Source organism: Microcaecilia unicolor, chromosome 12, assembly GCF_901765095.1.
Source record: "Microcaecilia unicolor chromosome 12, aMicUni1.1, whole genome shotgun sequence".
NCBI classification, from domain to species: Eukaryota; Metazoa; Chordata; class Amphibia; order Gymnophiona; family Siphonopidae; genus Microcaecilia; species Microcaecilia unicolor.
In genome coordinates this window covers 44,188,816-44,214,234 of record NC_044042.1, presented here as the reverse complement: position 1 = coordinate 44,214,234, position 25,419 = coordinate 44,188,816, and the positions used below count along the sequence as shown (strand labels likewise).

Sequence of the window (25,419 nt, the reverse complement as noted above, 5' to 3'; positions counted from 1 at the left end):
GGTTACCACGTGGCACGTGTAGGTCATTACCACACAAATTCTTTACCACTAGGTCTATGGCTGGCGGTAAGGCCTCAGACCCAAAATGGACGCACGGCAATTTTGATTTTGCCGTTCATCCATTTTTAGGAAAAAAGAGACATTTTTTGCAGGTGCACTCAAAAATGGATCTGCGAATGCCCAAAACCGACGCCTACACTACCACAAGCCATTTTTCAGCGTGCCTTTGTAAATAGACCCCTTAAATTGCTATTTTTGTTTTTACTGCTTTATTTCTAGATTTTCTTCATGTTGTCATATTTATTTTAATCAGAGAGGATAAGAGAGTATCTGATTTACAAAGCCACGAAAGCAAACCTCACTTGTATAAACTACAAAGTACTTAATATAATGCTCTATTCCAGTGAAGTGCAAAATATGAAAAAAGGGAAAAAGCCACTGCGCCCCACCCTCCACCCAATATTAAGCCCTATATTGATTGGCAATTGGTTTGTCTCCCGAAGAAGCAAATAGTGAAATGGAGGCTCTCTGTTGAGCGAGCCAAGATATACGAGCCATATTCAAGATAAGTGCCCTCTTATAATCTTAAAACTATATTCAAATAAAGTTTACCAAAATAGATCATAATTACATAGGAGGTTTTTCTGAATAGTGAGGAAGCTTGCCCGACATCCACTTTGAAAAGTTAAGTCTGTGAAAGCCAAGCATCTGAAGTCTTTTCCTCCGGCTAAACACTAATGTCAAGTTAAATATTTAAGTAAATGAGAGGAAGTTAAAGTTGCTTATTCATAGAGTGGAATTTATTCATTGACAAGTATTAGAATCGCAAAGAGAGGCATAATCGAAAGGGGTGCCTAAATTTTCCTGAGGATGTCCTCACAGGATGCACCGGCAAAGGGGTGGGGAAACCCATATTATCGAAACAAGATGGGCGTCTATCTTTCGCTTCGATAATACGATCGAGGACGCCCAAATCTTGACATTTAGGTCGTCCCTAGAGATGGTCGTCCTTAGACTTGGTCGTTTCTGATTTTCGGCGATAATGGAAACTAAGGACGCGCATCTCAGAAATGACCAAATGCAAGCCCTTTGGTCGTGGGAAGAGCCAGCATTTGTAGTGCAATGGTCCCCCTGACATGCCAGGACACCAACCGGGCACCCTAGGGGGCACTGCAGTGGACTTCAGAAATTGCTCCCAGGTACATAGCTCCCTTACCTTGTGTGCTGAGCCCCCCCAAACCCCCCTAAAACCCACTACCCACCACTGTACACCACTACCATAGCCCTTACGGGTGAAGGGGGCACCTATATGTGGGTTCAGTGGGCTTGTGGTGGGTTTTGAAGGGCTCCCATTTACCACCACAAGTGTAACAGGTATGGGGGGGGGGGGGTGGGCCTGGGTCTGCCTGCCTGAACTGCACTGCACCCACTAAAACTGCTCCAGGGACCTGCATACTGCTGTCATGGAGTTAGGTATGATATTTGAGGCTTGCATAGAGGCTGGCAAAAAATATTTAAAAAAATTTTTTGAGGGTGGGAGGGAGTTAGTGACCACTGGGGGAGTAAGGGGAGGTCATCCCCGATTCTCTCCAGTGGTCATCTGGTCAGTTCAGGCACCTTTTCGTGGCTTGGTCGTAAGAAAAAAAGGACCAAGTAAAGTCATCCAAGTGCTTGTCAGGGCGCCCTATTTTTTCGATTATGGGTCAAGTCCGCCCATGTGTTAGGCACACCCAAAACCCACCTTCGCTACACCTCCGATACACCCCCGGGAACTTTGGAACTTTTTGCGATGTCCTTTATAAAATAGACATACATGCATTTTTTGACATTTTTACAGGGTCCTCGTTATGAGATTTCCCCCAAGAGGCCAATTTTCAAAGGGTACTGCAGAACACAACTCTCTTTTTCTCCACAGGGAAGTTTACTCATGCTGTATTCCCCACAGGGGAATATGTGTGGTGCTGGGAGCTGGGGTCAGTCTGGGCCTCTGCAAGTACATGTGGAGGTTGCATTTAACACTTGTAAGGTATTCTGGAACAAGCTTCTCCACGGCACCAGCTACTTGACAACTTTTGAAAATCTGGTTGCAGGACAGCAGAAAATCATACCAGTAGCTCTTACATATTCTGGAAAGAGCTCAGACTGGAGAGAAAGTCAGAAAGGTGAGAAAAGGGAAGGGAAAAAAAGAGGCGCTAAGGGAGGCAAGAAACAGGAACAACATAAGCACACACACAAAAAAGAATATTCAATGCTTGATACAATGATATTTTTTCATTAGTATGCTGGCTTTCGTATTTTTATCACATTTTAAAGGTCAAATATTTATGTAGAAATTCCACAGATCTTCAAGGATATGGAAGTTTTCCACTATAAGTGACCACTTTTTATTTCCTGGGATAGGGAGAAGTGGAGTCTAGGAAGCATGTGCCTGTTCTAGAAGCTTCTTACTGCTGTTTGTTCTTCTGCTAAACTTGAAGTGGTGAATTGCTGTTATACAATACCACAGATTTTCAAAGATCTACTGAATGGTGAAGTTAACCTGTTAATTTTGTCTAGATATTCAGGCAATCTGTCAACCGTTTAGATCGTTTGTGATTGGCGGTATATGAAATACAGGTGAAATGTGAAAATGCCAAAAGTCTGGGCTAAAGCAATAGCTGAAGAACTTGTTAAACATTACAGCAGTGCTTCTTAACCCTCTCCTGGAGACACACCTGGTCAGCCAGGTTTTCAGGAGAAATGGGTATCCAAGTGTATATAAGTTATCATTCTATTTGGCATTTCAATGTTCCTGTGCATTAATTGATAGTACAGTAAAGTTCCATTTGTTTAAGTTACTTCATGGTATGGTCTAGATTATTATTTGAATGGATAGTCTAAAGCATGGCTTGTTCGGCCTTCGCTCTGGCCCTGGGTCCCACCAAATAAATAGCATGTGCCCCTGCTCCCACCTTCCGGGCTGTGTCTGGGCATCTGCCTAGGCACTTCAACCAGAGAGCTTCCATTAATAAGCTGTAAGCACGCATTTACTGCACTTAAAAACAATCTTGCAAGGTAAATGCAAACAATGTGAAGAAGTTGTACTTATTGCAAATTTCTGTGAGTTTTTGGCCAGATTCTTGAATCAGGCACAGTGCAAAAATAGGAGGGGTTGATGAGAGGGACAAATAAAATCACTGGACAACAAAGGTAAGAAAAATTTTCAGTTTAGTAACTGAACTGTCATTTCTAAGAATTTACATCTGCTGTATATATTTTGCACTGTATAAGAGGAAATGTGAGGGGGCAGGGCCACCAAGAGACTGAGCCGCCCCCCCCCCCCTCTGCCACCTCCGCTGCCCCCCCCCCCATCGCTACCACTATCGCCTCCCTCTCCTGCTCTCAGGCCGCTGGCACCGCAGTCCCCAGTCTCCACACCCAACCCCGTCTACAGCCCCCCTCCGTCCGCCAACGGGCTCCTTGCATTCAAATCGACAGTGCTTCACCTCCGTGTGAAAGCGGCAGATCGCCTCCCTTCGGGCCCTCCCTGTGTCCCGCCCTCGCGGAAACAGGAAGTTACATCAGACGAGGGCGGAACACAGTGAGGGAAGGCCCAAAGGGAGGCGATCTGCCGCTTTCACACGGAGGTGAGGCACTGCCGATTTGAATGCAGGGGGCCCGGTGGCGGACGGAGGTTGGTTGTCGACAGAGCCGAGGGTGGGCAGGTGAGACCGGGGACTGCAGCACCGGTAGCCTGGGAGCACGAGAAGGAGAGAGACCACAGCGCCGGGCCCCCCTTGGAGGCCCAGGAAATTTTGTCCCCCCTGCTCCCCCCTCTCAGCAGCCCTGGAGGGGGACACACGTTATGTGATTAATCGTGTAATTAAACATTTTAATCGATGTTCAGCCCTACCTTTTTCAGATACACAAGTAGAGTACAAACTGTACCAACCCACCACTGAAGTGTTTTGGCAATAAATTTGCCTTCATCAGGGGTCCTAATTTGCGGTATACCCAATTTACGTATTCCACATTATAGCGCTTTGAAAATATTACTGGAAAACTGAAAATAGTAGACATGGCATGGCATGGACAGCGTCCATTGCAAAAAAAGAAAATGACTGGATTTTGTCAATAAATTGAGCTATTAAATATGTCCTAACTTGTGGGTTTGGCTCCTCATTACACAAGCCTTCTTTCTAGCAGCTGCCCACACCCCAGCTAGGGACTCTGTGATAAAATAAACCAGCTAAAGTAAAGGTCAATTTCTCCTTATATGGAAGGCTGACCCCTTGAAGTAGCACTATGAGACTACCACTAGGGTTCAGAGGGTGCCATTATGCACCCAGAGCCAAATGAGGTGGATACATAAGAGGACCACTCTTGCCACATCCCACTAGACCACGAATGAAGGCTCTCAGGTAAGTTATAAGGGTGCTGGTAGGCTGGGGGGGGGGGGGGGGGGGGTTGATGGTGAGGAACACTTGGTTTTGCACCTTTGGGATGTGCTTGGGCCTTACTGGGGGATGTCATTGGAGGGATGGGCCTTATTAGGAGATGTCATCAGTGGGGTCTGGCCCTTATCAGGGGATGTTTTTAGAGGGGTGGGTCTTATTAGGAGATTTCATCAGGAGGTTTGGCCTCTATGCTGCATACTGAGCACCAATTCCTTGATGGCTTCTTAGTGCCAAGAATACTGGTGCAATTTGGCATTGATGCACCTACATTAGACGTGAACACTTACGCCAAGTTTGTGGATGGTGTAAGTTGGTGTGCCTAAGTGTTCCATACAGTGTGTGTAACATATGGTATGTTACACATGCAAATTAGCACCATGCCCATGGCCCACCCATGCTCTGCCTAAATTTACACCCCACCCTTGCTGTTATGTGATATCTTATAATACATAGTGCATTTAGGCGTGTAAATGATGCTAATTTATGTAGAGTGTGCATAACTAATTTTTAAAGGCATTAGGGGTGTAGTCACGGGTGGGCTCACCCTACCCAGTTTGGGTTCAGGCCCACCCAGCATCAGGTACACCTTTACAGTGCCAGTGGAACAGGCGGTCCTGTGTAACTCTCTTCCAATGGGACCTGGGCAGTGTCAGTCATTCCTATGTGCTGCCTGTCACTAACCCAGAAGTCTCTCCTCTACCACAGCTTTCTGTTTCTGCACCTGGGTGGGACATAACAGAGAGGAGGCTTCCAATTTAGTGACAGGCAGCGAATAGGAATTGTTGCTGCTGTCGGGGCCACTAAAGTGAAAGGGAGAGTTGTGGGATGGGTGGGGTGAGGCAATGAACAAAGAAGAGATGCTGCATGGGGTGGGGCAAGAGAGGGAGGGAGAGATGCTGTATGGGGGGGGGGGGCGAAAGAGGGAAGGAGAGATGCATGGGAGTGAGAGATGCTGCACAGAGGAGGGCGAGAAGAGAAAGGAGAGATGCTACGGGGTGAGAGAGGGAAGGAGATGCTGCATGGGGGAGCGAGAGAGGGAAGGAGAGATACTGCACAATGGGGCAAGAGAGGGAAGGAAAGATGTTGCATGGGGGGTGAGAGAGGAAAGGACAGATGCTGCAAGGGGGTGAGAGCGGGAAGGAGAGATACTGGGAAAATGTTGGACATAGGGGTGGAGGTTAAGGAGAGTTCGTGTATAGGGGAGAGAGAGAGAGAAGTATTCGGCATGATGGTGGAGGGGAGGAAGGGAGAGATGTTGGATCCAGAGAGGAAGGGGGAGAGAGAGAAATGTTGGACAATGGGAGAGAAGGAGGGATGTTGGACAAGGGGGACGGAGAGGGAGTGAGAGATACACAGGAGGTGGAGAGGGGAAAAAGAGGGAGATGTTGGATTCAAGAGCAGGAGGGAGTCATAGAGAGATGCTGGACAATGGGAGTGAGGGAAGAGAGGGAGAAATGTTGGACCATGAAGGAGAGGGCAGAAGAGTGGAGGGAGGAAGATGCTTGGAATAGTGGAACCATGTGGGAGAGGCCAGGAACGGGAGAAAGGAGGTGGCAAGGAAATGAATGGGAGGATAGTGTTTACCGAGGGTAGAAATATGGTAATGGCAATGGAGAGCTGAGGAAGGAGTGAGATGGGGAATAGTGGGTGAGAGAAGTAGATGGAAATTTGTTAAGTAGGTGAAAAGTAAAATGGAGGAGAAGGGTGAGAAAGAGGGTGAAATTTGAGTTGAGAGGCAGAAAATAAAATAAAAGAGAGGAAAGAGCTGGCCGCCCGTAGAGATGGCCGGCATTGGTTTTCGCCGATAATGGAAACCGATGCTGGCCATCTCAAACCCAGCCAAATGCAAGCCATTTGGTCGTGGAAGGAGCCAGCATTTGTAATGCATTGGTCCCCCTCACATGCCAGGACACCAACTGGGCACCCTAGGGGGCACTGCAGTAGACTTCATAAATTGCTCCCAGGTACATAGCTCCCTTACCTTGGGTGCTGAGCCCCCCCAAATCCTCCCCAAAACCCCACAACTTACACCACTACCATAGCCCTTATGGGTGAAGGGGGCACCTATATTTGAGTACAGTGGGTTTCGGGTGGGTCTTGGAGGGCTCCCATTTATCACCACAAGTGTAACAGGTAGGGGGGGATGGGCCTGGATCCGGCTGCCTGAAGTGCACTGCAGTGCCCACTAAAACTGCTCCAGGGACCTGCATACTGCTGTCATGGAGCTGGGTATGACATTTGAGGCTGGCAAAAAATGTTTCTAATTTTTTTTTTAGGGTGGGAGGGGGTTGGTGACCACTGGGGGAGTACGGGGAGGTCATTCCCGATTCCCTCCAGTGGTTATCTGATTAGTTCGGGCACCTTTTTGAGCTTGGTCCTGAAAATAAATGGACAAAGTAAAGTCAGCCAAATGCTTGTCAGGGCCGGCCTTCTTTTTTCCATTATTGGCCAAGGCCAGCCATCTGTTAACCACGCCCCAGGCCCGCCTTCGGTACACTGCCGACACGCCCCCTTGAACTTTGGCCAGCCCTGCGATGGAAAGCAGTTGAGTGCAGCCAAAATCGGCTTTCGATTATACCGACTTGGCCGCCATTAGGAGAAGGCTGGCCATCTCCCGATTTGTGTCGGAAGATGGCTGCCCTTCTCCTTCGAAAATAAGCAGGATAGTAACATAGTAGATGATGGCAGAGAAAGACCTGTACGGTCCATCCAGTCTGCCCACAAGATAAACTCATATGTGCAGTGCTTTTTTTGTGCCAGTACGCGCCGGTACAGCGTACCGGCACCTTTTTAGAAGGTCTGATGGCTCTCCTCCCTCCCTCCCTCCCCCGAGCTAACCTACAGGGTCCCTCCGCTACTCCGTGCCGCCAGACAACCCTCCTGCCACCCGACCCGGCCTGCACCTGACCCAGCATTTTAAAAAATTCTATGAAGCGGAGGCCCGGTGCTCGCGTCTGAGAGTAAAAGAAGAAAAAATCGCTTCGTCGGCTGGCCTTCCCACTCTGTCCCACCCTTGCGGAAGTTACATCAGAGGGCGGGACAGAGTGGGAAGGCTGGCCGATGAAGTGATTTTTTCTTTTTTTACTCTCAGACGCGAGCACCGGGCCTCCGCTACGTAGAATTTTTTTAAATGCTGGGTCAGGTGCCGGCCAGGTCGGGTGGCAGGAGGGTCATCTGGTGGCACGGAGTAGCGGAGAGACCCTGTAGGTTAGCTCGGGGAGGGAGGGGTTGGGGAGGGGGACTCAGATGGGAGGGGGGGCTCAAATGGATATGGGTGGCTGGAGGGAGGGGAAGCAGGGGAACGAGGAGAGTCACTGGACATGGGTGGAGGGCAAGGGGTACCGGGGGGGGGGTTATTTGCTGGATGCCTGGACATAGGTGGATGGCAGGGGAGGGCAGGAGGGTCACTGGACATGGGTGGAAGGAGGAGAGGGAAGGGAGAGAGAAGAAATGCTGGACATGGGTGGATGGCGGGGAGGGTAGGGGCAGAGGAGGGTTGCTTGCTGGACATGGGTGGATGGAGGGGAGGGCAGGGGGAGAGGAGGGTTACTGGACATAGGTGAATGGAGGAGAGGGAAGGGAGAGAGCAGAAATGCTGGACATGGGTGGATGGAGGGGAGGGCAGGGGAGAGGAGGGCTGCTAGACATGGGTGGATGGAGGAGATAGAAGAAATGCTGGACATGGATGGAGGTGAGGGAAGAGTGAGGAAGTAGATGAGGGAAAAGGAAGAGAGGAGAAAAACTGCACATGGATGTAGAAAATAGGCAGAAGCTGGATCCACTGGACAGTCAAGTCTGCAGAGGACCCAGCTTTTACTTACGGATGTAGGGCAAGAAATGAAGAAGAAAGGCGGAAAGTAAAGAACTAGATGGAAAGGAAGCCCTGGAAACGGAGTTAAGAGGACAGATAGCAGCAGAATTGGATACTGGGCCAGCATGATCAGAAAAACAAAGTCACCAGACAACAAAGGTAGAAAAAATCCTTTTATTTTCATTTTAGTGTCTGGAATATGTCCAATTTGAGAATTTACATCTGCTGTCTTATTTTGCACTGGGTATTCTGGAGCAACAGCGTACAGAAATTATTTATAATGAAAAAAAATCACATTATTTTTTTCTCCTATACTAGTATAATATTTTCAATGATGTCTGTTTATATGTGCTATGGCTGGTATAAGGGGTGTGGCTAACGTGGGGGTGGCTATAATAGGGGTGGAGTCATATGTGGTGACTCCACCCACAATGAGTACCGGCACCTTTTTTTCTACAAAAAAAGCACTGCATATGTGCTACTTTATGTGTATACCTGACCTTGATTTGTATCTGCCATTTTCAGGGCACAGACCGTAGAAGTCTGCCCAGTACTAGCCCTACCTCCCAACCACTAGCCCCGCCTCCCACCACTGGCTCTGCCACCCAATCTCCGCTAAGCTTCTGAGGATCCATTTCTTCTGAACAGGATTCCTTTATGTTTATCCCACACATTTTTGAATTCCATTACCATTTTCATCTCCACCACCTCCCGCGGGAAGGCATTTCAAGTATTCACCACTCTCTCCATGAAAAAATACTTCCTGACATTTTTCTTGAGTCTGCCCCCCTTCAATCTCATTTCATGTCCTCTCGTTCTACCGCCTTCCCATCTACGGAAAAGGTTTGTTTGCGGATTAATACCGTTCAAATATTTGAACGTCTGAATCGTATTTATTTATTTATTTGTTACATTCGTATCCCACATTTTCCCACCTTTTTGCAGGCTCAATGTGGCTTACATAGTACCGTAAACAGCGTTAGCCGATTCCGGTATGAACAAGGTGATATTGAGGTACATGCATGGTAAAGACCATTGGGGGGAACTTAGAGAGGGAGAGGAAGGATTAAGGTATGTCCAGTTACGATCTTTGGTTATGTTATGTCGCTGGTATCCCTTGCCAGTCAGGACTTCATATCACCCGTTTCTCCTTTCCTCCAGGTTATACACGTTCAGGTCAGCAAGTCTCTCCTCATACGTCTTGTAGCACAAATCCCATGCCATTTTTGTAGCTTTTCTTTGCAGCGCTTCAATTCTTTTTACATCCTTAGCAAGATATGGCCTTCAAAACTGAACACAATACTCCAGGTGGGGCCTCACCAACCACTTGTACAGGGGCATCAACACCTCCTTTCTTCTGCTGGTCACACCTATCTCTATACAGCCTAGCAACCTTCTAGCTACGGCCACCGCCTTGTCACACTGTTTCGTCGCCTTCAGATCCTCAGATACTGTCACCCCAAGATCCCTCTCCCCGTCTGTACATATCAGACTCTCACCGCCTAACACATACATCTCCTGTGGATTTCTACTCCCTAAGTGCATCATTTTGCATTTCTTCACATTGAATTTTAATTGCCAAACCTTAGACCATTCTTCTAACTTCTGCAGATCCTTTTTCATGTTTCCACTCCCTCCTGCGTGTCCACTCTGTTACAAATCTTAGTATCCCTATTGAAGGATACAACTCTGAATCAGTGTGTCTTAGCTCAGCTTCACTGTCTAGGATCTCAGGCAGAACCAAACCCAAGCTGAAAAGTCTCTACAGACACGTCTGTATGGGGGAGGATTTATTTCACAGCAATAGTAAGAGTGAAAAAAAAAACGAGCTTGTGCCATCCATCACATGATGTAGAGGCAGACTTGAGAACTGTGCTGTACATTCCAAAGGCTGCAGGCTGATCCTTGCCGAAGGTAAACGGTGGAGAATCTTGCATCAGCTCAGAGAGATCAGGTAAATGAAAGGGAAAAACCCCTAAACAAAACAGAAATTTCAAGGCTTGGGTCTGAGGATAGAGGAGAAGAAAAGGCACTGTATACATTATGAAAAGAAGGCTCACAGGTGTGTAGGATTTGACCAAAGATTCAAATGGAAAACATGAAAATATGAAAACTAGAGTTGCATTTATTTATTTTTCTAGCAAAATACTTGATTTCAACATATTTACAACAATTTCCTTTATATTATATTATTTTGTTTCCTTTTGTGCGATATGGTAATCAGCTCCTTATGGTTTTCTGCAACTCTGTACCCTCACCCTCCCACCCCCAATATTTGAGGGCTAGCTTAGCATTCTCAGTTACAGGTGACCCCCCCCCCCCCCCCCCCACACACACACACTTTTTTTGTTATGGTTTTCTTTAAATCATTTTTGTAAAACTGTGAAAATTGTTTATATTTCTGGACAAAGAGAAGTATCTTTGGGGTCCTTTTACTAAGGTGTGCTAACGATTAGCATACACTAAATTATAAGATACCCATAGGAATATAATGGGCATCTTAGCATTTAACTTGTGCTAATTGTTAGCGCGGGTAATCCAGTAGCGCGCCTTAGTAAAAGAGAAAGAGGGAAGGAAAGTGGGACTTGATCTGCTGCCTTTCTGAGGTTTTTGCAACTACATTCAAAGTGGTTTACATGTATTCAGGTACTTATTTTGTACCAGGGGCAATGGAGGGTTAAGTGACTTGTCCAGAGTCACAAGGAGCTGCGGATCAAAGTCCACTGCACTAACCACTAGGCTACTCCTCCACTCCACAGTAAAAGGACCCCTTTCTCTGTTATTGAAAAATTCTATAAATAATTTTAAAAAAATTTACCATTTAGGAAATTGCAGAGCATGATCTAGATGTGGAGCTCTGGGGCATTATGTTCTTTTGGCTTTTCTGTTACCCTACAATGCACAGGTCTCCAATCAATTAGAATCAGCCTCTGTGGAAACTCTTGATTCATCGGGGGGCAGGGTTTGTGCTGTTTTTCATCTTCCTGTGAGTCTACCCTCCCCCATTAGTGGGAGGTGAATTACACTGGGAATATGGTTTTGCATCTTCCTTCCAGGTGAGAGTTCCTTATGTAAACTACCCTCTGGCAACTGATAAATTGTAAATATTTTGGAATCGAATATTTTGCTACTTTACATAGATGAATGCCACCTGAGAACACGAGTATGAGGTGGACAGAGATAGGATTTTAAAACATGGGCATGACATCTGAAAGTCTAGGTATTAAAGAACTAGGGGTCCTTTTACTTAGGTTTGCCGAAAAATGGCCTGCGCTGGTGTAGATGCGTGTATTGGATGTGCGCAGGTACATTTTTCAGCACACCTGCAACAAAGGCCTTTTATGAGGGGCTGAAAATGGATGTGTGGCAAAATAAAAATTGGCACGCATCCATTTTGGGTCTGAGACCTTACTGCCACCCATTGACCTAGTGGTAAAGTCTCACATGTTTACCAGGCAGTAATGGTCTACATGCATACAATGCCGATTACCGCCCAGTTAGCGCTGCACGCCATAAAATTTCCAGCGCGCTTAGTGGACGCATGTAAAAAATGAAATTACAGCCCAGGCCACGCGGTAGCCAGGCGGTAGTTCAAAATTGACACACATAGGACGCGCATAGGCGCCTACACGGCTTAGTAAAAGGGCCCCTAACTGAAAAGGGTGCTTTTTTAGTCCTCAGCAAAGATCTCTCCCTCAAACACACTGTCTCGGGCGCCACAGTTGGCAATGACTTGTCATTCTTGTCCTCCCCCAACACTTCTTACACTAGTGTTATATTCCTATGGGCGTCTCAGCGTTTATCAGCAGCTGATTTTTACCGTGAGCTAAGAATGCTAGCGTAGCTTTGTAAAAGACCCCCGAATCTCTTCTTCCTGCCAGGTAAAATACTGAAGGTACAAATGATTTTATCCTGCACCATCTTGATGAAAGCATAGAGGTCCTGCCCAGCTCAGTTGATATCAGACCACAATCCTTCACTTCCCTTGATTTGGACTCTAGATTTAATAATTCACCTTCTTGATAAAAGCTCAAGGCAAATTACAATTTTATTGTTTATATACCACTTTATCTGATAAATAATCAATCCAAATGGTAATAGTGTTTTAACTACTTCTGCTTTAATCCGTCAGCGTTTTCAATATTTTTATCAATCTTTGTATTCTGCTTACTCAGCATTAAGTACGGAAGCAATGGATGTCTTTTTGGCCTCACAAGCTCTCCCTTCTTTGACAGAGGGCCAACGGAATGAGTTAGATGGCCTTATCCGAGTGGATGAAGTTGTCAAGGTTATAAAAGATTTGCCCGTTGGGAAGGCACCTGGCCTAGATGAGTTACCGAATGATTTTTATAAATCTTTTAGGGGAGAGCTTGCCCCCCTTTTGGCTGAGATTCTAAACGCAGTGCATGTGGATGAAATTCTCCCTCCATCCATGCTGGTGATCCCGAAATGCATTGTGCCTCCTATCGTCCTATATCCTACCTCCAACATTCTAATGTGCCTGGTACCGTGCCTCATAGGAGCCAACTTTTCAAAATTATTGGGGGTGCTAAGCCCAATGGAAATAACCCTTCCCTAGACACATACAAGGAATTTTCTCAATATTGGGGGTGCTCAAGCACCCACAGCACCCACAGAGTCGGCTCCTATGCCGTGCCTCCCTCGGAGGTGGTCTGCTAGGCAGTTTAGAATGCACTGACGTCAGTGATGTCACTGACAGCTGATTCCAAGGCAAGGGGAGGAGTAGGGAAACACGCGGAGCGTTTCCCTACTCCTCCCCCTGCCTGGGAAACAGCTGTCAGTGCCCCCCCCCCTCGGCGCAACACCCAAGCCTCTGCCCTGCAAAACCGCGAGCCCCCCCTCAGTGCAACACCCAAGCCCCTCCACCCCGGCGCAGTACCCAAGCCCCTCCCCCCCCCCCTCAACGCATCACCCAAGACCCTCCCCCCGGTGCATCAACAAAGCCCCTACCCCCCCCCTCTCAGGCACATCAACTCCCTCGCCACCCGCAGCCGCCAATATTAACGCTGTCCGGCTGCTACTGCTTCTCCTGTGGAGCAGCAGCGGCCGGTACAAAAAGAAAAAAGCCAAAAAAAGATTTTTAACCTGAAACGCGGCTCCGTAGACAGCCATCTGGCATTGGCTGTCGTCACTGCAGCCGCTCCTCCTCTGCCCTCCATGTCACTGCCCCTGCAGGAAGACCCCGGAGGAGCGCAGCGACGTCAGATGGGAGAGGAGGAGTGGCTGCAGAGATGACAGCCAATGCCAGATGGCTGTCTACGGAGCCGTGTTTCAGGTTTAAAATCTTTTTTTGGCTTTTTTCTTTTTGTACCGGCTGCTGCTGCTCAACAGGAGATGCAGCAGCGGCCAGACAGCGTTAGTATTGGCGGCTGCGGGTGGCGAGGGGGTTGATGTGCCCGAGGGGGGGTAGGGGCTTGGGTGATGCGCTGGGGGGGGTAGGGGTTTGGGTGATGCGCCGAGGGGGGAGGGGAGGGTCGCTGGACATGGGTGGCTGGAGGGGGGCAGGGGGAGGGGAGGGTCGCTGGACATAGGTGGCTGCAGAGGGAGAGGAGGGTCGCTGGACATGGATGGCTGCAGGGGGGGCAGGGAAGAGGGAGGTGGGGAGGGGGTCCTGAGACCAGATGGGTGGCAGCAGGGGAGGGCAGGGGAGACAGAAGGGACGCTGCAGGGGGTCAGGAGGAGATGAGGGTCACTGGACATGGGTGGCTGCAGGGGGGCAGGGGAGAGAGGTGGGTCACTGGACATGGGTGGCTACAGGGGGGGGCAAGGGGAAAGGAGAGGAGGGTCGTTGGACATGGGTGGCTGCAGGGGGGGCAGGGGAGAGGAGGGTCGCTGGACATGGGTAGCTGCAGGGGGAGAGGAGGGTTGCTGGACATGGGTGGCTGCAGGGGGGGCAGGGGGAGAGGAGAGTCACTGGACATGGGTGGCTGCAGGGGGAGCAGGGGAGAGAGGAGGGCTGCTGCACTTGCGTGGCTGCAGGGGCAGAGGAGGGTTGGTGGGGAGGGGGTCCTGAGACCAGATGGGTGGCTGCAGGGGGGGGCAGGGGAGACAGGAAGGATGCTGGAGGGGGGGATTAGCTTGCTAGCGCCCGTTTCATTGCCTACCGAAACGGGCCTTTTATACTAGTCTATTCTAAATTCTGATGTTAAAATTCTAGCCCAAGTTTTAGTGAATCGACTAGCAAAAGTTCTCCTGCAGGTTATTTACCCTGATCAGGTAGGTTTTGTACTTCATAGGCATGCTAAGGATAACGTTCGTCGCATGGTCAACTTACTCCATGTTGCAGACAAAGATGATCTACCGTTTTGTTTGTTAGGGTTGGATGCCGAGAAGGCTTTTGAACGAGTACATTGGCCTTTTATGTTTAGTGTTTTGCAACATATGGGTTTTGGAGAGGGTTTTAGAAGTTGGTTTCAAGCCCTTTACCGGTCACCGAGAGCTTGTGTATGAATAAATGGAGGGAATTCTTCTCTGTTTCCTTTGACGAGAGGCACGCAGCAGGGTTGTCCTCTTTCGCCTATGTTGTTTGCTTTAGTGATGGAACCTTTTGCATGTGCAGTAAGTGCTAGTCCAGACATTACGGGCATTTCTGTGGGGGGGGGCAAGGAATACAAGTTAGTGTTGTTTGCAGATGACATTTTGCTATCTTTCACAAAACTGTTGCTTTCCATGCCTAACTTACTTAAGCTTATAAGGGATTATTCTTCCGTTTCAGGGTTTAAACTTAACATGTCCAAATAAGAGGCAATGGGTATTGGTCTTTCTTTTTTATTTATTTATTTGTTTATTTATAGATTTTACCTTTTACATTCATGCTTAAACATAAATATAAGAAACTCTGAGGTATTACAGTATTTTACAATATCAATGAAGAAAACTATTTTAATATTAAGTCCACAATAAGATCCAAGATCAAGGAAAATATACTAATATTATTATTATCAAGAAAAAAAAAAGAAACAAAGAAGCAGAAGGCATCTTCTTTGAGCGCAGCCGATGCATAGTAATACATTCAGGGTTTACAACTCAACTCTTTACTGGAAATAAATTCAAGTAATTTCTCAGGTTCAAAAAATATGTAATTTAAGGAATTATGACGACACATCTACAGGGGTACTTAAGCAAAAATGTTCCTCCTAAATTAAGCATTCTTGATTTCAACTGAAGAAATTCTTTCCTCCTTTTCTGCGTATCCCTGGATAGCTCTGGAAACATTTAAATTTTCAATCCTAAGAACTCATCATTTATATGGCGGAAATATAGTTTGAATATATTATTACGGTCAAGCTCGAGCGCAAATGTCACTAACATAGTGGTTCTTTCTGTTATTATTTCCAACGAATTTTGAAGAAATTCAGTTAAATTTAGATCTGGTTGTAGAGAAGATCTCACATTTCTAATTCCAGTTATGTATTGTATCTTTGTTATTAGTGGAAAATTTTCCGGAGAAATAAGCAATACATCCATTAAATATTTCTTAAACATCTCTAATGGAGAGATTAGAGGTGTTTTAGGGAAATTCAATATACTTAAATTATTTCTTCTAATTTGATTTTCTAAATATTCAATTTTTCGAAGCTGAAAGATTTTTTCTTTAGAGACTATTGATGAGAAATTCTTAAAGGATTGTACTTCGTTATCAAGTACCTCTAATTTAGTATCATAAGTCTCAAGCCTACCAGAAAAATGCTCCTGGGTTGAGCAGGGACTGTCCTTCTATGTTTAATTGTACAGCGCTGCGTAACCCTAGTAGCGCTTTAGAAATGTCAAGTAGTAGTAGTAGTAGTTGTTTAATCTCCTCCATTTCTCCCCGTGTAGAATTTGAAATCTGTTGTAAGGTACAGTTCAGACCCTGAATCACGTCCCATAGACTCTCGAGCGTAACTACTGCAGGTCTGGTGTTCTCCCCGATACCTCCAGAGGGTATCTCCTGTGCCAGCGATAGTAAGGGCAGACCTCTCAAAGTCTGTCCTCCCAGCTCTGATATTCCGACTGGAGAAGAAGTGGCTACAGGGCCTCCTACTGCAGCAGCCAGGGCCTGACCACCTCCGGGTGCCTCCCACCGCTGCTCATCCGGTGCCACTGTTTCACCTCCGGGTCTCGGGGGAACTGCATTCGAGGAAGGGCTCAGCGACACTCCCTCTATACTATGTTCCAACGTCTCCGCTGGTTTCATCGAAGCGCTCTCCGAAGGTCCCGGCGTGCGCACCACCATCACGTCTAGAGTCCCCTGCCGCATGGTGGAAGATTCCATCCGGCTTGAGGAGGTGAGCACGGTGGTTTTCCCCTTCCTTTTTCCCATTGCTGGTTCAAGGAAAGTCCGAAGCGTTAGGGTAACATCTAGCGGTCAGGAGCTACTGCAACGCATGTCTGCTTCAGACACCATCTTGGATCAAAATCAGTATTGGTCTTTCTGACTCTATCCTACTATCTTTACAATCTCACTTTGACCTCTGCTCGTTTGCATCATATCTTTCCTGTGATCTCACCTTTATGTTGGAGGGGGTGTGGACAGCAGGGTACAATGGGGCATATCTGGTGGTCTTGTGTAAATGTGCGAGCTTTCTGGAAAGCGATTCAGTCTAGACTCCAGTGTTGGCTTTCCAGACCTGTTAGGTGGTCAACTGAATATTTTCTATTTCAGGGTAAATTTCCAGATCTAGCTGCATCTCAGTCACTGCTTGTTTGCCGTGCTATGTCAGTGGCTAGAGTAACAGTAGCTACCTATTGGAAGACCCCACAAGTCCCTTCTTTGGTTAAGTGGTTGAATAAGTTGTGGTATATTTGTGAAATGGAAAGATTGAGGGCTATTCGTTGTAAAACTATATCTAAATGGGAGGTGATCTGGGAGCCTTTTATTTCACATTGTTCCTTTTAAGCTTAGTATTTTATGGAGGTGGGGGGGGGGTCCCTTCTTCCCTTTCCCCCTTCTTCTTTTACACCTTCCTTCTAACTGAAATTGTGTTTGGGGGCTATATTTCAAAAAATTCCTATAAAACATAGAAGTTGTTATATTATGTTCTATTTATGATTACATGGGGGTATATGATACTTTACTGCTGTTTTCTATTGTTTGTGTATGCTGTTGTGATTGTCTGTTTGTATTATCTCTCATCCTATATAATAAAAAGCACCTCCAACGTTCTGAAGCTGACTCTGTGGCACTTAAACCTTGAGCCATTCGTGCTCTCCATCTGATGAATTGACGTCAGTACTTCCTGGTATGTCACCAGCGACACTGACCAACCAGAAGAAAGCAACACGACCCCGACAGCGTGCCCGAACGTCAACGACACACAACCACTGTGAAGAACAGTGCCAATAAAGCCCAGAAACCAACCTCACTGATACACTCGAAAACAGCCCCCCCCCCCGGTGCTCTGTCACTCGCCCCTTCCGAGATGCCACTGGACCACGTCACCCTCATCTAACTTCGGATCCCCGCCCTCTCCTCTCCAACTTCGGACATCCCCCTCCTCCCCAACAGGCTCCTTCCCAAATCGGCATTCAATTCCTACATACTCTCCGCCCTTCTGTCACGACACGCCTCCGGACGTAGAGGACCCCTCCCCCCACGCTCTAGGGTCGTCATCCCTCCGTAACACCCTACCTCACTAACACTTGCAGGCACCATCTGTCCATCGTTGCTGTTACGGCGAATGGCAGGAGCAGTCCAAAGCGTCCAGGCTCTGCACTTCTCTCTCTCACACAGCTCAGGTCCCGCCCCTGCGAAAACAGGACATGAGAGAGAAAAGAGCCGAGCCTACACGCTTTGGACTGCTGCTGCCGGCCGCCGTAACACCGACAATGAAGATGAATCTCCCCCTCCACCCCCAACAAAAAACACACGCAGACCCAACTCCAAACCCCCTGCAAAACCCTCTCAGTTCAAAAACACTTCCTCCAACTTTGCCAGTACAACACAAAAAAAAAGAAGAGCCAGCAACAACACGGACACAACACACTCCACCCTTCAACAAACGCTGACCCCCCCCTCCAACCACCCTCACATTTCACCAACCCATGGACCCCCCCGTCATTGACAGACACAAACACACACACACAATACCACAGAAACACACACATTCCCCCGCAAACACCCTGACTGCCCCACCCTCTCTCACATACACACACACACACACACTGTGACACACACACAGACACACTGTCTCATACACACAAGACACATTCTCTCACACACACACACAAACTAACTGTGGGACACACATGATCTTTCACTCTCACACACAGACACACAACCACCGCCCCCTCCACCCCAAAACCCCAATAAAAAAACCACAAACATATACTGATGCGCAACATGCACACTCACTCACTCACTCTCTATATACAGTGGTGGAAATAAGTATTTGATCCCTTGCTGATTTTGTAAGTTTGCCCACTGACAAAGACATGAGCAGCCCATAATTGAAGGGTAGGTTATTGGTAACAGTGAGAGATAGCACATCACAAATTAAATCCGGAAAATCACATTGTGGAAAGTATATGAATTTATTTGCATTCTGCAGAGGGAAATAAGTATTTAATCCCTCTGGCAAACAAGACCTAATACTTGGTGGCAAAACCCTTGTTGGCAAGCACAGCGGTCAGACGTCTTCTGTAGTTGATGATGAGGTTTGCACACATGTCAGGAGGAATTTTGGTCCACTCCTCTTTGCAGATCATCTCTAAATCATTAAGAGTTCTGGGCTGTCGCTTGGCAACTCGCAGCTTCAGCTCCCTCCATAAGTTTTCAATGGGATTAAGGTCTGGTGACTGGCTAGGCCACTCCATGACCCTAATGTGCTTCTTCCTGAGCCACTCCTTTGTTGCCTTGGCTGTATGTTTTGGGTCATTGTCGTGCTGGAAGACCCAGCCACGACCCATTTTTAAGGCCCTGGCGGAGGGAAGGAGGTTGTCACTCAGAATTGTACGGTACATGGCCCCATCCATTCTCCCATTGATGCGGTGAAGTAGTCCTGTGCCCTTAGCAGAGAAACACCCCCAAAACATAACATTTCCACCTCCATGCTTGACAGTGGGGACGGTGTTCTTTGGGTCATAGGCAGCATTTCTCTTCCTCCAAACACGGCGAGTTGAGTTCATGCCAAAGAGCTCAATTTTTGTCTCATCTGACCACAGCACCTTCTCCCAATCACTCTCGGCATCATCCAGGTGTTCACTGGCAAACTTCAGACGGGCCGTCACATGTGCCTTCCGGAGCAGGGGGACCTTGCGGGCACTGCAGGATTGCAATCCATTATGTCGTAATGTGTTACCAATGGTTTTCGTGGTGACAGTGGTCCCAGCTGCCTTGAGATCATTGACAAGTTCCCCCCTTGTAGTTGTAGGCTGATTTCTAACCTTCCTCATGATCAAGGATACCCCACGAGGTGAGATTTTGCGTGGAGCCCCAGATCTTTGTCGATTGACAGTCATTTTGTACTTCTTCCATTTTCTTACTATGGCACCAACAGTTGTCTCCTTCTCGCCCAGCGTCTTACTGATGGTTTTGTAGCCCATTCCAGCCTTGTGCAGGTGTATGATCTTGTCCCTGACATCCTTAGACAGCTCCTTGCTCTTGGCCATTTTGTAGAGGTTAGAGTCTGACTGATTCACTGAGTCTGTGGACAGGTGTCTTTCATACAGGTGACCATTGCCGACAGCTGTCTGTCATGCAGGTAACGAGTTGATTTGGAGCATCTACCTGGTCTGTAGGGGCCAGATCTCTTACTGGTTGGTGGGGGATCAAATACTCATTTCCCTCTGCAGAATGCAAATAAATTCATATACTTTCCACAATGTGATTTTCCGGATTTAATTTGTGATGTGCTATCTCTCACTGTTACCAATAACCTACCCTTCAATTATGGGCTGCTCATGTCTTTGTCAGTGGGCAAACTTACAAAATCAGCAAGGGATCAAATACTTATTTCCACCACTGTATATATCACCCCTTCAACAATAAGCACACTCAAAGCCAAACATCACTTCAATACACAACTGTCAGACACACACACAATATCACAAAAACACAGACACTCACCCCCAAACTCCGAATCCACCCCACCCTCAGTCACATACACACACACACACACAAACTGTCTCTGTGACACAGACACACACAATGTAGCTCCGTGACACACATGATCTTTCACACGTCCCTCTCCCCCCCAAAACCACAGAAGATACACAAGAACAGATGCACACTGAATCTCTCTCTCTCACTCTATATCATCCCTGCAACAATAACCACCCTCAAAGCCACACACCACTTCATCCCACTTTGCCAGCACAGGACATCCCCCAACCCCCCCCCCCCCAAATCAACATTAAAAAAAAAAAAAAACAGACTACAACACCACACTAATACAAGCCAGCAACAACACAACCAACCCCCCCCCCAAAAACCAACAGACCCCCTCCAAGCCCCCTGCCACACCCTTTCAGATCAACTTCCACAACCCACCCTCCCCTACCAGCCATTGTGAGACATACACACAATACCACAAAAACACAGACACTAGCAACCAACCTCCCAGTCCACCCCACCCTCTCTCACTTTCACACACACACACACAAACACTCTCTGTGACACACACACAAACACACTCTCTGTGTCACACACACAATGAAGCAGAGTTACAGATCGCAAAACACGCCTCCTCCCCAACATATGCCCCCCACCCCCAGGCCCACCAAAATAACAAGACACCTGCAACTCTAAGACAAAAACAGTAATACACAACAGCCAACCCCTCCAAGTTCACCAGACGTCCCCTCACCCCAACATTGTTACACGATACTCGCCCCCGCACTCCAACTTTGCCCCACCTTCTTTCACTTCCCCACACACACACACACAATCTATCTTTCAGACACATCTTTGTCTCTCACACTCACACACACAACCACCACCACCCCAACCCCCCCCCCCAAAAAAAAACAACTCACACACTGATACACAACATAGAGAGATGGACACTCACTCTCTCCCCCACCACACACTCACAGTTCACCATCCCCGCCCCCTATTCCCCCCCCCATGACATTCTGAGACACAAACACAAAATCACACAAACACAGAAACTCACACCCAACCTCCCAGTCAACACAACCCTCTCTCACTTTCACACACACACAAACTATCACTGTGACACACAGCCACACTCTCTGTGTCACACACACAGTGATGCCGCCTCACACATCACCACACACGCACCCTAACCAAACATCATCTCTCTCTCACACATACTCCTTCCCATGCATCACTCTCATACACACACAAAAACACTTTATGTAACTGCCAAACTTAATGTCTCCTAACAGAGTCCAAAAAAAAAGGCAATACATGACAATTATAACACTGCCCATTTCATTTCTAGCAAAACACAGAAAACAGCAACTGTGCCACCAAACGTACAAGAAATATTACAAATGTAAACAACAACAAATAGGATACGAATAAAATTGTTCCACAAACTGCTTTGTAACTTCCTTTTACTACATCCTACAAATACAATAACAAAACAACCAACACTACAAAAAAACAAAATTAAAAAATGATATTGCACATAATACAAAAATGTCAATTATTCATTACCAACACAACACAATTATCCTAAAAATCCCTTTCAAAACATTCATTGCAGAAAACAAATACCTTGGTAGCGCCCGTTTCATTGCTCTCAGAAACGGGCCTTTTTTACTAGTATATATATATTCAATTCAGTTCACCTTAGTAACAGCAACACTAAATTTCTTCACTGCCAGATACTGTGAAGCGACAGAAAAGTCTGTAAATATGCTACACAAAAACTGTGTGACAAACAGAACCAATGGTGAGCGGACCAGCAACATTAGCGGATTTAGAAAAGGTTCAAAGAAGAGTGACCAAAATGATAGAAGGGATGGAATTGCTCCCATATGAGGAAAGGCTAAAGAGGTTAGGGCTCTTCAGCTTGGAAAAGAGACGACTGAGGGGGGATATCATTGAGGTCTGCAAAATCCTGAATGGTGTGGAGCGGGCGGAGGTGAATTGATTTTTCACTCGTTCAAAAAGTACAAAGTCCAGGGGACACTCAATGAAATTACATGGAAGTACTTTTAAAACAAATAGGAGAAAATATTTTTTCACTCAAAGAATAGTTAAGCTCTGTAACTTGTTGCTGGGGGATGTGGTAACAGTGGTTAGAGTATCTGGGTTTAAAAAAGGTTTAGTTAGACAAGTTCCTGGAGGAAAGGTCCATAGTCTGTTATTGAGATGGACATGGGAAAAACCAATGCTTGCCATGGTACCATGGAATGTTGCAATTAATTGGGTTTCTGCCAGGTACTTGTGACCTGGATTGGCCACTGCTGGATGCAGGATACTGGGCTAGATGGGCCATTGGTCTGACCCAGTATGGCTATTCTTTCATTCTTATTTCTTATTGGGACTGCTGGCAGCAGTTATATTGGGGATAGGTTGGAAGCAGAAAAAAGGACCAATTATGGGGATTTCAAGAACCTGACTGATATTTCCAACTTGCAGGCACAGATTGTTGTTATGTAAAACACAGGATTGCTGTCTATACTAGATTTTTTGTGACATACCTCCCACCTCTTGGGCATGCACTAGTGTGTCCTGACACACACTGGCCTAGATTTTCATGCCTAATTTATGAGCATAGTGCTAAAAATCACTAGTAAACTGTGGTAAGAGCTAGCACACGCATGCCAAGTTTAAAGGGCTTACCACTGGACACTCTGAGGTGTCCTGTGGTAAAATCCCAATGTGCGTGTGCAAACCATGCAATAAAAAATATTTCTGAATTTTTCTTGGAGGGGCATATCTGGGAGCAGAGAATGGGTGTGACAGTGCAGATCAATTAGCATAGCCTCATTACAACATGCTAACTGATTAATGTGGGATTAGTGCATGAGCCCTTATAGCCTCCAAAATCAGTGGTGATAAGAACTCACGCACTAATTTTTGTTAATGGCCACGTGCTAATGGCATTCTTATTGCAAACATAGAAGAGGGAACCTGAGTACAACAGAACAACAAATAGAGAAAATAGCACACAGGACCTTCAAGAACAGGTTAGCATAAAAAATGGCTTTATTAAGAGACCTGACACGGTCTGTGTTTTGGCAAACTGCCTGTGTCAGGGGTCTTGGCACAGGTCAATTATCATCTACTATGTTCCAATGGGTCAATAGGAAAAGCCAACCTTAAATCATTTTAGAAACAATCTGTACACTTAACGATTTAGCCGATACCATGTAATTAGAAAACTGCAGCGATACACAGCAACTCTTGCCATCAGAAACCAAGCATTTTGTTATCCTCTGGTTATACTGGTTTTGATATCCTTTGGTTGTACATGCGTGCACCCATTTCCTGCTGCTGGAGGGGGAAGCTGCTTGTTGGTCCTGGCCCAGGTCCTTTGGGATGGAGCCAAGATGTGAAGCCCACTTTCTATAATTACCCTAATCACTCCCTTCCTTCTTCTTTCTTCCCTTACTTAATCTCTGCACAATACTAAATGTATCTGTTATCCTGTAATGACAATGTTTACAAAACTATGTAAGCCACATTGAGCCTGCAAATAGGTGGGAAAATGTGGGATACAAATGCAATAAATAATAAATAAGTGAGCAGGTGTTGGGAGTGTGACTGGGTGGAGCTGGAAACGTGGCTAGAAGGAGTGGGGTGGAGTGGGGGTGGGACTAAAATCTCCCTCTCAGCAGTAGGGTTCCCTTGGCAACTCTACATAGAGTAGTATGGGAGTGTTCCAGCCAGGGGCTGCAGAGGACAGGATTTTCCCAGCTGCTGGCAGGGCTTGGGGGTCTCCACCTGCTCAGGTATTTATTGAGTTGAGGGATGCGGGGGGGGGGGGGGGGGGGTGGAAACTGTGTGCCCAGTGAACTTGGCTCAGGCCCACCCAAATACCATGTCAGGCTATGCTCCTGGAATAAGGTGCTCAAATTTTCTTCTTGTTCATAGGATGAATAAAACGCTTCAACTTTTAGAAATGTCATTTTTTTTCCTTCTACAGGACTTTTAACTGGTGGCCAGCACATGCAATCAAGATGAACTTTACATTTTATTTTCTCATTGGAATGAATGTCATCATTCTGATAAGTTATGTCTACCATAGAGGCCAAATAGAGGTATCATTTTTTTTGCCCTTTTCAACATATGTGCAAAAAGTGCTTAGGGATGGTGCAAGATGCAATACATTCACTACTACTACTACTACTACTTAACATTTCTAAAGCGCTACTAAGGTTAACATGGAAGGACAGTCCCTGCTCGAAGAGCTTACAATCTAAAAAGACAAATGTACAGTTAATCAGATAGGTCAGACAGATTGGGGCAACCTATATGTTCGAAAGGTTAGGTCTGAAGGCATAAAAACTGTCCATAAAAAGCATGGATCACTTTCAAACTTGGGTTGACGTTTAACCATAGTTCAGCTGCTGATCCTACTGAGGTTGGAGTCATTTAAAAAAAGGTTTTATTGATAGGTGCATCATGGTTTATGAGCTCTATAAATATAGTTTCTGTGTACAAAAGCGAAAACTGGTAAATTCATACCTCACTGTATAGATCAGATTCGTATTCAAAAAGTAGTTAAACATGTGAAACTAGATTCTATATATGGCGCCTGAAAAATTGACACCGAAAAAAATACACCTAGGCATATTCTATAAAGTATAATTTATAGAATATGCCTAACTTTCTGCGTAAATATAGTAACATAGTAACATAGTAGATGACGGCAGAAAAAGACCTGCACGGTCCATCCAGTCTGCCCAACAAGATAACTCATATGTGCTACTTTTTGTGTATACCCTACTTTGATTTGTACCTGTGCTCTTCAGGGCACAGACCATATAAGTCTGCCCAGCACTATCCCTGCCTCCCACCACTGGCTCTGGCACAGACCGTATAAGTCTACCCAGCACTATCTCTGCCTCCCAACCACCAGCCCCGCCTCCCACCACCGGCTCTGCCACCCAATCTTGACTAAGCCCCTGAGGATCCATTCCTTCTGCACAGGATTCCTTTATGCTTATCCCACGCATGTTTGAATTCCGTTACCGTTTTCATTTCCACCACCTCCCGCTGAGCGCCCGTCCATGTGACTAAATTTAGTTGCA

At 46.5% G+C, this 25,419-nt stretch overlaps 1 protein-coding gene across 3 annotated transcripts in view; it reads left to right on the top strand.

Annotated features, from left to right (window-relative positions):
* Positions 1–10,187: 10,187 nt before the first annotated feature.
* The window catches only part of LOC115481811 (NXPE family member 2-like), a 36,614-nt gene continuing 21,382 nt past the window's right edge, over positions 10,188–25,419 (top strand). The window contains exons 1-2 of one of the 3 annotated variants that reach the window (XM_030221211.1): positions 10,188–10,309; positions 24,312–24,426. In XM_030221211.1, the coding sequence (XP_030077071.1) occupies positions 24,346–24,426 (81 nt within the window). In that variant the 5' untranslated portion in view covers positions 10,188–10,309; positions 24,312–24,345. Of the gene's footprint in view, positions 10,310–11,193; positions 11,304–24,311; positions 24,427–25,419 lie in introns of those variants that run through there. The other 2 variants (XM_030221212.1, XM_030221210.1) reach the window with 2 other exon arrangements.